The sequence below is a fragment of the Sebastes fasciatus genome, chromosome 7 (assembly GCF_043250625.1).
Source record: "Sebastes fasciatus isolate fSebFas1 chromosome 7, fSebFas1.pri, whole genome shotgun sequence".
Taxonomy (NCBI): domain Eukaryota; kingdom Metazoa; phylum Chordata; class Actinopteri; order Perciformes; family Sebastidae; genus Sebastes; species Sebastes fasciatus.
In genome coordinates, this window is record NC_133801.1 from 21,930,453 (window position 1) to 21,944,438 (window position 13,986).

Here is a 13,986-nt window from a genome sequence, read left to right on the forward strand (position 1 = left end):
CTGCAGATTAATTTCATACCCGATATGTTATGATCCACTAAAGTTAGGCACAATATGAGATGAATAAATCCCTTTTTTTTGTTATCTTTGTCGCCATCTTGACTGTAAGCGAGCCAGGAAGGACAATTGAGTGAGATTTGACTTTTCTTTGTTTGGGAGATGAGAAGGAGATGCACACCTGGTGGAGATCTGCACTCTACTGAGTGCACTTTTCTAGTGTTGGAGTTGTGTCCGTACTTCTGTTTGTGTAAAATGAATAAACGTAATATTGGATGTTCAGCTACAATACATTCCAACTAGGGGTGTCCGTTTCTGTCAATTTTGCATTTGATAGCCCGACATCCATTTACCAGTAACTAACTAAATGGTTAATTTTTTAGGAAAAATGCAAAATGATGTGAAATACACAACCCTGTCTCCCACAAAATTATGTTCCCAGGATTTGTGATTGATCAAAGACAAACGTAATCCACGACAAAATGCTTTTCCTTCCAAAACGTAATTGAGAATGCAGTTTAGTTGTATGGGAAAGTATTTTTTAAGGAAACAGGGCTGGAATACAATAGGTACTTTCCTTTTACTCTGGCACTCCATTTACACAATGAGCTTTGGTGCTGCATTTCGAAGTGTTGTATCCATTTAGAGGTGCTGACATTTGACATTTGTTTTGTAAATGTCTTGCCTTTTATAGTATTTTTTGTTGGCTTTGCTTAAGTTCATTGCTGCATTTAAGGGTGTTCCAATCAATCGGCAACCGATCAGCTCATACTTGTTTGAAATAGTTTGATAGGTGGGCTCTATAAAGGCCGATCAGAAGAGCCAATCAGATGATGCATCGATCGATGATGATACTGTTACTCATTTGCCTGCTTTCTCACCTGCTCTGTAATTCGCTCTGAGAGCGACACAGATGTGTGTTTACAGCTGTTTTGCACACACTGGGCTCCAGTGCCGTGGAGCGTCCTGTCTGGGGCGCCCAGCAAATTAATAGACTATATAGACCGTAAATTAACCGAAAGATGGACATGCGTAACCGGTCAAAAATATTCTCGGTGGTTAACCGTTTACATTCCTTAAAGAACCCTTGAAGCGGTCCGTCAATGAACATCATAGTAGCTTGGCTAAATAGCTGCTGTTAGTTAGATAAAACAACACAGAAAGTAGTATAGTACTAAATTGTTAGTCATGACCAAGTCCAGTGTTGTGACCAATAGTCAGCTGCTTTGTATTCCTGTTGGTAAATTGTGTCATCAGGGTTGACAAAAGTTTGAAATCCTAAACTGGCAACGCCTGAGGCTCCAGCTCACCTCCTGGCCTATATCAAGTGATCAGCCAGCTGATGGTCAGCAGTTTCCTTTTCTGTAACGCCTGCTCATAAATAAACTGTGAAAAACAGTCCAATAAAGCCATCAAATACACAGTTCTGTGTTTTCATATAAGCAGCAAATACTGTCATTTGCTGTGTTTTTCTAGGGAATGAAATCTCCGCTAGCGACAGTAGTCACCATTCTCCTACAGTAGCTTCTTTATACAGTGTCTGTCCATGTTCTAGGCTACAGCAAATGGGGAAATATGTAGTCCGGATGGAAATATTTCAGCACCATGTAATTTTAAGAAAGAGAAAGAAATACCGTGGGACTTTATCTGTCTTGAGGCTTCAGGGTCGGATCAAGCTGTGGTAAACTGAGAGTCGTGATTTCTACCAGACATTTTCTCTTCTACTGTGACAGTTGTGTGCATGACTCTGGTATTTTAATTTTATTTTGGTCGTCTCTATATCAGTCCCGCACTCATTCCTTTAAACACGATAATAAAGCAATGTTAAAGTTACAGTCACATATACAGCCCTTCATAATGTTTCATTATGAATAACTTTTTTATAATTGTCAGCATGGAGTGTTTTTGTGGTTTGTCTCAGCTTTTTTTTGCTTTCTGGTTCAGTGCGATTGCAAATTAATTTAGTCCATAAATCTGTGACTTTTTTTCCTTCCAAGAAGCGTGACCATTAGCTCAAATTATGGACAGCGTGGGCGTCTGGTGGGCGATACTGTTCAGATGTCACAGAACTCATCTGAAAAAGTTCCTGTCTTTCATATGATTTCCACCACACTGCTGTGATATCAAGCCGGACCTGACACCATTAACCACTTTGTCCTTGCTTTTAAACATGGTTTCCCTAGTTGCCGTGGCGATGATGACCTTGCAGCACATTACCGTGGCACTGCAGCATAAGGTGTTGTGTGAACAAGGAAACGAAACGGAGAGACACAGGGGGGGGGCCGAGACGGTGGGCGAAATAAAAACGAGGACGGTCGGCTACTATTAAAAGACGAGCCGCTTTCATTGTTTATGTCACATGATGGTGCAAGTTTAGCAGAAGGCGAGCAGATTTCTAAGAAGGAGAAAAAGATTTTGGGGAGAGAAAAAAAAGTGGAAAAAACACTGGAGTGTACGCGTGAAGAGAAATAGAAAAAGGAGAACAGGTGGGGATCAGAGAAAGATAGATGAAGAGAGATGAGAAATGTCAAGATGGTATCGCAGCAGAGCGCCAGCAGGGCTTTGAAATGGAACAAAACTCTGCTTTTTCCCCTCCCTCTGATTCATCCTCTTTTATACCTGCCAAGTACTCCCCTTGTTTTTTGCCCTCTCACTACCAGACACCAACCTCTGTCTCTCACCAACTTGTACTAATTGCTGCTGTTTGCCTCCCATCACTCTTCCTCTAGCCTCCATCCTTCCCCTGTCACCACCTCTGGTCTCCTTTACTCTGTTTGTCTCGCACAGCCTCTCCCACGACCTCTCTTCTTCCTATTGCCCTATCAGAATAAAGGGCAGCTCAAGTCGTATATAGATGATATCCTGGTCAGCCGGCGATGCGGTGTAATACGAAACGTCCAGCATCTGCTTTTTGCTGCTGCAGTCAGCGCCCTTTAACCTCTCGCATTACTGAATTCCCCCTCCCTTCCTCCCTCCCTCCTTTTCTCTCTTCTGCTTTCCAGAAGGTGCAAACCACTAATCAGCCATATTTCCCAGCATCCTATGAGAAAGAGCACGAAAATCTGATTCTGAGCCTGTAACACTTAAGGAATGTCTGAACCGTCATCTCGCCGCCTAAACAAACAAGACCTTTTGGTTGCTAGACAACAAGTCCAAGGGCCCTTTTACAGATCAGAGTTACTCTCTTGGGGAGTTTGTTTTGAAATTGTTTTCCTCTTACTTAATAGTTCAAGTTTTGACCATTGCACTTTTTGTGTCTCCCTCTGTTGTGTTTAAAAGGTCAGACATAGGAAATCAAACATGGAGGAACCTGCTCTCCTGCTTTCTTTTCTTCATCTTCCCTCACTTTTTTTTCTTTTCTGGAAGTCATTCAAGGTGAATAAATGGCTCCCGTCTCTGGCCCCTGTTCACTCCATTTCTCTCTCTCTCTCTCTCTCCCTCTGTATTGCTCTCAGATGCAGGGCTGAATGTGGCTTGTGTTAACAGTGCGAGAGGCCCTGCCATAAAAAGAAAGTGCAATTCCATGTGGCTTGCACCAAGCACGAAACATTAATATATCAAGATGCGAAGCTCAGATAGGGCTCCGGCTAACAATTATTTTCATTGTTGATTAATCCGTCGATAAATCGATTGGTTGTTTGTAGGGTTGTCAATCGATTAAAATATTTAATCAAAATGAATCACGATAGCACATGATTAATTGCGATTAATTGCAAATTAATCACATTTTTTATCTGTTCAAAATGTACCTTTAAAGGAGATTTGTCAAGTATTTAATACTCTCATCAACATGGGAGTGGGCAAATATGCTTGCTTTATGCAAATGTATGTATATATTTATTATTGTAAATACACTAACAACACAAAACAATGACAAATATTGTCCAGAAACCCTCACAGGTACTGACTTTAGCATAAAATAATATGCTCAAATCATAACATGGCAAACTGAAGCCCCAACAGGCAACAACAGCTGTCAGTGTGTCAGTGTGCTGACTTGACTATGACTTGCCACAAAACTGCATGTGATTATCATAAAGTGTCTGTAAAAAGGAGACTCGTGGGTACCCATAGAACCCATTTTCATTCACATATCCTGATGTCAGAGGTCAACGGACCCCTTTGAAAATGGCCATGACAGTTTTTTCCTCTGCAAAATTTAGCGCAAGTTTGGAGCCTCCTTCATGACAAGCTGGTATGACATGGTTGGTACCAATGGATTCCTTATGTTTTCTTCACCCTAGAAACCAGAAAATATTCACATTCAAGAAGCTGGAATCGGAGAATTCAGACTCACTCAATCACTCAAACTGATTCATCTATTATCAAAACACTTGGCAATTAATTTGATAGCTGACAACTAATCGATTAATTGATTAATTATTGCAGCTCTACAGCTCGGTGTTAATTTCAACAGCAATAATGAAAAAGATTTACGTTTCCAACGAAAATAAGACTGGCTCAGGTAGATGAAGCCAAAAAAATGTAGTGCAGGCTTTGCTTTGCGTATTATTTATATAGGGAAAAATAAACAGAATCCAGTTTTTGCTGTGAACACCACCATTTGTTAATATTCCCATACATGTAGCCTATTAAAACACATTAACTGTGTATGTAATTGGGTCTTAACAGTCAGTTATTCAGCAGCAGCGGGGTCACTGGGGGCTAAAACTGTGTGTTTTTCCTGGACAGTTGTCACAGCCATGAAATAATCCGGAGTTCGGCCAAACGAGTGGCACCATTTTAGCAGACGGATTAGCACAGGATCAGGGCTCCCTTTAGACGAGGAGATGGAGACATGAACCCCGGTGACACTCTGGGCATTACACTCTGCTTTGTCCAGACCGCGTGTCAACAGCTGAAGTTTAGCTGTGAGACAAAAATGTTTAGCTAAGATTTTTCTCTCTAAACTTTTAATGAAGTGTGTATCTTTAGTGTGAGTCGGGGCGTTAGGAGGTTGGGGGTTGCGTACTGTAATATCCCCAGCCTCCTCTACCTCCCTCTCGTCTCCAACTTATTACCTTGGCTAGTTGATCTGATGGTATAATAATATCTCCTGCCTCTGGCTACGGGAAATGGCCACATGCATTATTCACACATGCTAAGATGCTTATTGATGACTCCTTTATTTATATATTCCCTCAACGCCAGAGTAATTTCTCACATTTTTTTTTTTTACTTTTAATCCTCTGTTTTGACGTGAGCCTCGTCTAATGAGCTTCACTCACTTTCGGGTTTTCAAATGGGTTGTTTGATGGGAATTTAGTTCAAGCTTTTTGGCACGGGATACATCCGTGTGGAACTGTGGGCTAATAATACACGTTAGGTGGAGCCCCATTTATTAAATCGACTTCATTCGATGTCAAAGCTCACGGCTGCTCATTTTGTCATAGCTGTTTCCACCGGGGTATCTCACACAAGTGCTGTGTGAAAATCCACACAAAACATAACTCCTTTGAGAAAACTGGCATGACATTGCTTCAGGACTCTAGGGAAAGTTTGTCTAATCTAATTTGTTTACATTCTCCAGCTATTTGCTTCTTTTTCATTCATGCAGTCATTGCAAATGGGGCATATTCTCTTTTATGTCGGTGGATGCTAGAGTTCAGTGCTACTGGATGTTTAGTGGGTTTCCGCTCTGCTTAGACCCGTAGCCTCTCTGAAACAACAAAAAAAAGGACTGTGGTGAGCCATGTTTCTGGCCAAAAATGGTAATTTAGGTGTGCAAGTGTATGTTTTCTTTTTTCTTATTGAGAATCAGTTGTAAAACTTTCCATCTCCCTCTACCTCAAATACACACGCATTGAAAATACAGGCCCTATTATGCTGTTTAGTGGTGGGTTATGTGTTGAGTTGACTTAATATATGTAGCATACAGTAAGGTAGAGTCGACCCCATTTCTCAAATGCATTCATGATCTGTTGGCGTTAGAAATATATAGATACAGTATACGAATACCGTTTCACCAAAAGTAGTTCCTCGTGCAGTTAGCTACAGAATCTAATATCTGTGTTTAATTCAAATTATTTTTATTTTTATAATTTCAAGGTTTATGTGGGAACCTTTAGGAGGCTCACGCTGCATCCCCAAAATACGTTGTTTCCATAGACTGTATATAAGAAGTAGATGTAGTCACCGTTTCTTCACCCATTGGTTTGTAGAATGTCTTTTCGAAGTCTCGAGTTTGGCAATTTGGCCGTCGCCATATTGTTTTTTGCAACCAAAAGTGACACAAGAGGGTGGAGCTACAAGTACAACCGAACGCTGAATAAGACATTTTTAGCTGACCAAAATATCACAACTAACTTTCATGAACTGAAAACACACTGAGAAAGGATTAAAGTTGTATGACGAAAACACGGACAACACCCAGAGCGGACCTGTCAATCAAAAGGTAGCCATGCCCTAACGTATACCCTATTTTATGGTCTATTTGACTCTAAATGGGACCATAATTTACTAAATGAACTTCATGCTGTATTGAAGAAGACTTGAAACTTGTGATTGAGACCATAAACTCATGTTTACAATGTTTACTGAGGTAATAAATCAAGTGAGAAGTAGGATCATTTTCTCATAGACTTGTATACAATCAGACTTCTTTTTGCAACCAGAGGAGTCGCCCCCTGCTGGCTATTAGAAATAATGCTAGTTTAAAAGGCTTGTGCATTGGCTTCATTTTTCAGACCCGGAGGTGTCCCAATGGTTGTTTCGCCAGAGTTGTGCTTCCCGAATATACAACAGAGATGGCGAGAGCAAAGTGTCACTGTAGTGAAAGTTACACGGTGAAAGCAGCATGTTAGCAGAGCAGTGTGTCTGCAGCCTGCTGTGACTTAATGAATGTCACTGATAGCAGAAATAGTGGATTTTATAATGACTATGACAAAGAAACTGTATTTAATTGTGGATAGGTCAGAATTGGTTTAATAACGTCACTGTTGGCCCCGATACTGATCTGGCACATTTGATTGGTAGATCTCTAATTAGAATAGAAGCATATCTGTTCTGTCAAACTCAAATGAGACGGATGACTTAAACAACGCGGCAGAAACTCGTCCTGTGTATAATGACAAGCCTTTAGCATGACCCAAAATCAGAATGGCCACAAACATGAAAATAAGATTTCCCTTTAAATAAATAAAAATCCTTGAGGTAATCAGCATTTTATATGTAGGTCTTCCTGCTTTTATCTGCACTAAAAAAGCCACCTACAATCCTAACATCTGGGATGTAGCAGTGCCATACGGAGAGTTATAGGAGAGGTCAGGAAGTGAGTAAGAATAGGCGATGCACAAGACGAATTTTGCCACTGGTAATAGTAGCCCTCTCTGTATTCTCTCTCCTTACCACAGTCTTCCTGCCAGATACAGTGGGCTGCCCTGGCCTCTTTCCTTGTCCACACACACACACACACACACACACACACACACACACACACACACACACACACACACTGCCCAAAATATCAGCTTTGAGCTGAAAAAGTAGTTCACCACAGATGTGACTGGATCAAATAGGAAAAGAGAGAGAGCATGACACATAAGCAATCAATGTTTGACCGAGGGAGTATTTTGACTATATTCTTTTCCTTCCTTCGTCTCTCGCTTTCCTCTTTTTTTGTGCTCATTTTTCTTCAAAACCACCACTTTTTTTTGCAGTATTACTGATTTGAGATATATAAAAAATTCAATGAATCATTTGACATCAATCTGTGTTTAGTGTTATTGTCAGATAAATAGCTGTAAATCACTTTTGTGTTTCAGTTTATCATTTATTTCAGTTCCCAGAATGCCTTGTGACAGTTCTGGCAGTAAAATGCCTGAATTTGTTTCATCATGTGGGTAGCAAACATGCATGCTGGATGTTTTTGACCAAATGATACATTAATTTTTTTTTTGTAAGTGTCGTTTTGGGAAACTGTCATCCAATGCAACCACAAAGTGCAAGCTACAGTTTTTTCACACCATTCATCTTTGTTGCGGTTTGTCTTTGTGGTTTAATTTTCCAACAAACATAGCTTGTAAAAGTGTTTGACAGCTGACTGTAGAGTCTTAAGGGAGCTGTTTGGTGAGCGGATCTATCTGTTTTGATTCTGCTAGATATTTCTTTGATCCAGCATCCATCGGACACTGGATGTGCGTGTCTTTCTTATTGTTTCTTCTTGGTGTTTCCCCATCAGCACATGAACACAGAAAAAACTCAACAGGCCGCGTCAGCCCAGCAGACAGAGCAGGGTGTTCTGTTTTTGACTCAAACCATATCAAAGCATATTTAGGGACAGGGCTACTGTATGAATAACAGGGAAACTTGAATAACAGAGGGGTTACTCTAAATAAAGTATTTTTATTTACGTCATGCCCAGAAAAAACGTCTGTCTGGATGGTTGCTTTATACAGAAGTCATATCAGTGCAGTGCACATCAGCATAAAAGCATTACACCTGAGTGTGGGGCACTTCGAAGTGATGTAACCACATGTGGGATGTAGGGTTAAGGGCTCTTACTGCAGCGTAGCAGCTGTAGGAGTTTTGGGGGGCAGTCTGTTCTTTCTACATCCGGATGTGAGCAGAGTTAAGCGAGTGTTTGGATGAGTCAATTTAAGGAGCATGCAGGAATGTGTGGCAAAAAAAAAAAGCAGAAATGTGTCACATTTTTTCTTTCGTTTCTCTCTCTCATAATGACCTCAATTAGTGCTTATCTCTCTTGTCTCACCTGGCCACGTGCCAACAGTGATGCAGGAACCATACAGCCAGCTGATTGGCCGTTTCCAATCTCACCAGGGATGGGGAGATTGATAACTCACAAATCAATACTTTTATACTCAAACGCTTGCTCATTTGTTATTGATGCCTATAAAAAAAAGGTACATTGTTTTCTTACACAACAGCACAGGCTCTCTTGTTTTTTTTTTTTTAGGAAAGGATCAGTTTCAGTTGCTCTGTGAAAATATGTCTCATTTTAAACATGTATTAGGAATTTCCCATGAAAGTGTAAAAGACTGAAATAGTTTTATTTTCATTTGTTTGTATAATCTAACCATAAAGCAAATAATCTCTATCTGTCCTTCTGTGTGTTATTCATATATCTCAAGAATCACTCATTCGATACTTCACATTTGGTGGGTGCGTTATTCCGGACTCAAGGGAGTGCAGTGTTGGATCTGGTGCAATTTCACCAGATGGTGGCGCTATAACAATGAACTATACGTTTTGGCGTGTAACCTTTGAAAGGTCTCAGAAACAAAATTCAAAATTTTCATTTTCTGCTGCTCCTTCCACAAATTTTGAGCAATCGTCACCAAATTTGGTAGAGAACATCTCTGGATCAAGCTGGAAACAGTTAATCTTTTGGATTGTTGCTGTTACATACAGTTTGCGATATCTGGCCATCAAAGTTAGCTCAAATGCTGTGGGTAGGGCTTATATTACCAAAAATGTCATATCTCGTGAACGCGTTGTGCTATTGGGACCACATTTGGTGAACATGTGGCGATATGATGTCTGAATCACTATGGCAAATTTAGTGCTATTTGGCCAATCGATGGTGCTGTAGCAGCATCATCTAACTATTAAGGAAGGAATCTCCGTCTGTCTGTCTGTGTATGCATGTAGGACTGCACTTCGCATATCTCGAGAACCATTCATCCAATCAACTTCACACTTGGCGGGTGCGAGCTGCCATATCGCGGTTTTCAAAGCTGCAAGAGGAACTTCTGGGGACCAAGCAATTGGTCCGTTCCGGATGGGCACGCGCTCCGAATGGGCACTGCACTAGTGTTTTTAAAGGATCATCTATGCAAATTACAATAATCATTTAAACGTAATTACAAAAGTATTTATACTTAAAAAAAAATCTGATTCTCATAAACTACAGTCAGAATTAGCATTTATTATCAATACTGTTTCATAAAATACTACGTGGTATCTAGTATCATCCATCTCTATGGGTCATGTTTTTGGACACAAAACACAGAATTCTTCTCACTTTCTTTCTTCTTCTCTGTCTCTTGATCTCTCTCTTCTTCGCTGTCGTCCTTTGAAATAAATTGTCTGCGCCTGAATGTGTGAGCTTTACTGTTAGCGATATGGTGTTTGATTTGATTTTCCAGCCGAGAGCCTGGCAGTCTCTGTCTGCGAGGGGCTACAGTGAGAGAGGATGTGCAAAAGAATGACTTGGAAACGTGTTCGAATGAAGCTGTGTGCATGAATCCAAATGTGTGGCTGAGTGTATTAACCTCGCCGCGTGCGTCGGTGTGTGCGTGTGTGCGAGTGCGTTAAGCCGTGCTCCACTGACACTCTTCCCTCCTCCTCCACAGAGAGAAGTGCCTTCTTTCGGTGACCCCTGTGGCTGTTTGGCTCCACTGAAGCCGCCTCTGCCTCTGTGCCTGTCCATGTGTGCCGGAGTTGCCAGCCACACCAGGAGCCCCAGGACTGCCAGGACTGCCAACACCGTCCGCTGAGCCTCTCTCCACGCCACTGACACCTCCCTCCTTCCCTCCATCACCTGCTCTGTCTGCCAGCCAGACCTCGCTCCATCCATCCATCCATCCATCCATCCATGCCACTCAGTCCTCCTCTGTGGAAGTCACCCCCCTCCTCTGCAGACAGAGCCTGATACTGAAGACAGACAGCTTTTATCGTTCTCCTGTGAGCGGAAGGAGATTGTCTCTTGGCCGTCCTGTCCACTACAGCCTTCTCCTCCTCCTGCTCCTCCTTCTCCTCCTTCATCCTCTCCTCCAGCCCTGCATCTTTTCATCATGGGCCAGCTCGATCGATAATGTGTTTTGCCATTCATCTCATCTGACAGTTCAGCCGAGGAGCGAGGCGATAGCCAGAACTGGTGTGTGTGTTTGAGAGAGAGAGAGAACGAGAGAGAGAGAGAGATTACAAAGCAAACCCCTGTGGCCGTCACCAGCCCAGGCCCTGGGTGACAGGTGGTGAAGGATTCCTATAACAGCCACAAACAGACTCTTAGGATGGGCCGCAGGTGGTAGGCGAGTCCCAGGCCTCACAGGCTTCACCTCAGAACCAAAACCCTGGGGACAAAACCTCTTAAAACTACTCTTTTTCCCATGTCCTTTACCTATTCTTTCTCATTATTTGCCCCCGTGTCATTAGAAACACAAAGACGCATATATAACTGCATTCGCTGGATACCAATTCCTTTTATTCGACCCCTCCTGCCTGGTTCCAAATGGCGGTGAATATGTCACAGATCCGGGACACAAAGTGGCTGACATTGGAGGTTTGTCGGGAGTTCCAGAGAGGAACGTGTTCGCGGCCGGACAGCGAGTGCAAGTTCGCCCACCCTGCCAAGAGCTGTCAAGTGGAAAACGGCAGAGTCATTGCTTGTTTTGACTCACTCAAGGTGAGTATGACAAATGCCTGCAATATTCATTCATCACTGCCCTGTCTTCTCTCTTTCCTAGCGTGCAGCGATAACGAGCATTGTCTTCAGGAAGCTTTAAGTTCTTGTATAGACCTAAAGAGAAGGTGGTGATTCAGGGCTTGATGCAGGGGAGAACAGGCTGTAGTGGGCTGTAAGGATATTGTTTCTTTAGCCACAAGGTTAAGCCATGGCAAGAGGGTAAATACATACGTGTATTAATACTTTTTTAGAGTGTGCGTGTGTGTCTTGGTAAGCTGAGATGAGGCCGTAATCACATTAACATCTGTGATTCAGACTCAGAGTTTCCTTCGCTGGCACATAACTTTAGCGCAGGACTGCCGGTTGCCACATTGCAAAAGTTTCTGTGTGATCGTCACATCAACAAGCTGAATGGGAAATATAGAAGTAGGGCAGCACACTGTGTATTTCATGTTTGCATGTGAGTCTGTGAGTATATGTCTGTGTGTGTTATTTTGAGGTCATGCAGCACAGTGGGGTGTTCTCAGAAGGCTCTGTAATTTACTGTCTATTTTTGCCCTGGCACTGGGACAACACACTCCCACTATGCAGCTCTCCTCTCTCTCTCTTTCTCTCTCTCTCTCTCTCTCTCTCTCTCTCTAGGAGAGACAGGTGGGGGGGTGGGAAGAAAAATCAAACAGGGGAGAAGATGGAAAGAGGGAGGAAAATAGAATTGACCGGGTCGATAAGTTGTGAAAGAAAAGACAAATATATACAGTATATTGAGCGTATTACAGAACGCTGCGTATTCACTCTGGCGAGAAATGTTTCCCTGATGCTCAAAAGCACAGCTGATTAGAATGTCTTTAGTGTCAACAGACCGCAATGAAAGGGTTTGAGTTTAGTTTAGGTAAAAACTGCAATAATGAGTGAGTTGGATTTTTTTGGCATTTGTTGTCACAGTATGTGTCGACCAACCCTGTCTCTTCAAATTCAGTTTATGAGCAACTGTACAAGAATGTAGGCACTTCTTGGACTGGACACAACATTGCCAGTGATCATAATCTTGGCAGTAATGTTTCCTTCAAAATGCATTGAGCAAACGATGATGAAGAAGAAAATGATGAACGCCTAAGGGCACTTTCACAATCCAACATTTAGTCATTTTTAATCAAACTGTGGTGTGGTTCGTTTGGGCAGTTGTGAATGCAGTAATCGAACTCTGGTGCGGACCAAAAAGTGCACCAAGATTGCTGGCAAGAGGTGGTCTTTGCATTTGTTGAGATGGACACAGGTAAATAACTGGTTAACATGAGTTGGAGAGGACTGACCTGGACTTCTGCAGAAGTCTGATGTATTTGACATCTGCTGAAGAGAACATACAGAATATGCCAAATAAAGGAGAATGGTTTTGTACGCACGGTAGATGAGTGACAAGCCAAAGTGAAAACACTTAAACAGCAATATTTTAAAGTCCACGGTTCCCTGCAATGAAGTGGCAGCTTTTGAGGCGAAAAAGATTAATTTGCTCCTTCGTACACGCCCCAAATATATTTTTTTTTATTAAGTCCGCTGTAATTTGTGCACTGTGAAACCGAACCAGACTAAATAGAAAAAGAACCAAAAGTATCAATTTCACTCTGATTCGTACTAGCCAAACCGACTATGGCAGGAATTTGATGGGTGGTTAATTTTAAGCAACAAGATCACTAAGTTAGGGAGGATTGTAGTTTTAGTTGAATTTAGTTACATTTTTAACACGACTAAGATTCTACAGCCATGCTAGCAGTTTGTGATGTCAAGTTTAATGTTCACCATTGTCACCATCTTGGGTTTTTGCGGTAGCATGCAAACATTTGAAAAGTAAAAACTAAGTACAGCTGAGGCTCATGAGAAGGGTGAGGTATTTGGTCAGAAACCAAAGCATTGGATTGTTACAATTCACCCTGAGGGGGGCTTGGAAGTGTATGCCAAATTTCATGGTAGTCAATCCAACAGTTTTTGAGTAATTTCACTCAAAATCATAAATGTCAACCTCCTGGTCAAGGATTCATCAGATCAGTAGGATTCATCCTCTGGAGACGATGAATGTCTGCTCAAAGTTTGCTGCCAATCCATTCAATGGTTAATATATTTCACTGGACCAAAATGGTGAATTGATCGACCAACATTGCCATCCCTAGAACCATTCTGCTAGCGTGGCTAAACAACATATGCTTCAAGTCAGTATTGAGTTGTTCAATGTAAACTGTAACCAATACCCTTTCCCCATAACAATAAAGCCACTAATCATGTTTTAGTTACCGTTGGCGATAAACAAATTTGTTGCCAGTGAATGTTCATGTTAAGTATTAACCATTTGATAACCTCATAGTTCCTCTCAAAATGTGTTTGCTATTGTATAAACACAATTTTTCAGAGACAAAGTCAGGTGTCAACTCACTTCTAACTAAAACTCTGTCAGAAGAAGAAAAGATAATGCAATATGTTCCCTTCAGTCATAAATGTACAATACACAGTTCACAGATATGGATGCCCATACACTGTGAATACACATCTGGTCACACTTAATTTACCACAACAGTAGGAGTGTGTGTAAAGGGTCAGCTGTGGCAGCAGGTGTCATGGCCGAGAGCCAAACATTA

The 13,986-nt window shown here is 41.7% G+C and overlaps 1 protein-coding gene across 13 annotated transcripts in view; it reads left to right on the forward strand.

Annotated features, from left to right (window-relative positions):
- LOC141771707 (muscleblind-like protein 1) overlaps positions 1 to 13,986 on the forward strand; it is an 80,419-nt gene that overhangs the window by 13,313 nt on the left and 53,120 nt on the right. For 10 of the 13 annotated variants that reach the window (XM_074642257.1, XM_074642251.1, XM_074642261.1 and 7 more), the window contains exon 2: positions 10,311 to 11,362. The exons of 1 other annotated variant lie outside the window; for it this stretch is intronic. In XM_074642257.1, the coding sequence (XP_074498358.1) occupies positions 11,189 to 11,362 (174 nt within the window). In that variant the 5' untranslated portion in view covers positions 10,311 to 11,188. Of the gene's footprint in view, positions 1 to 10,310; positions 11,488 to 13,986 lie in introns of those variants that run through there. 2 more of the 13 variants (XM_074642253.1, XM_074642263.1) reach the window with 2 other exon arrangements.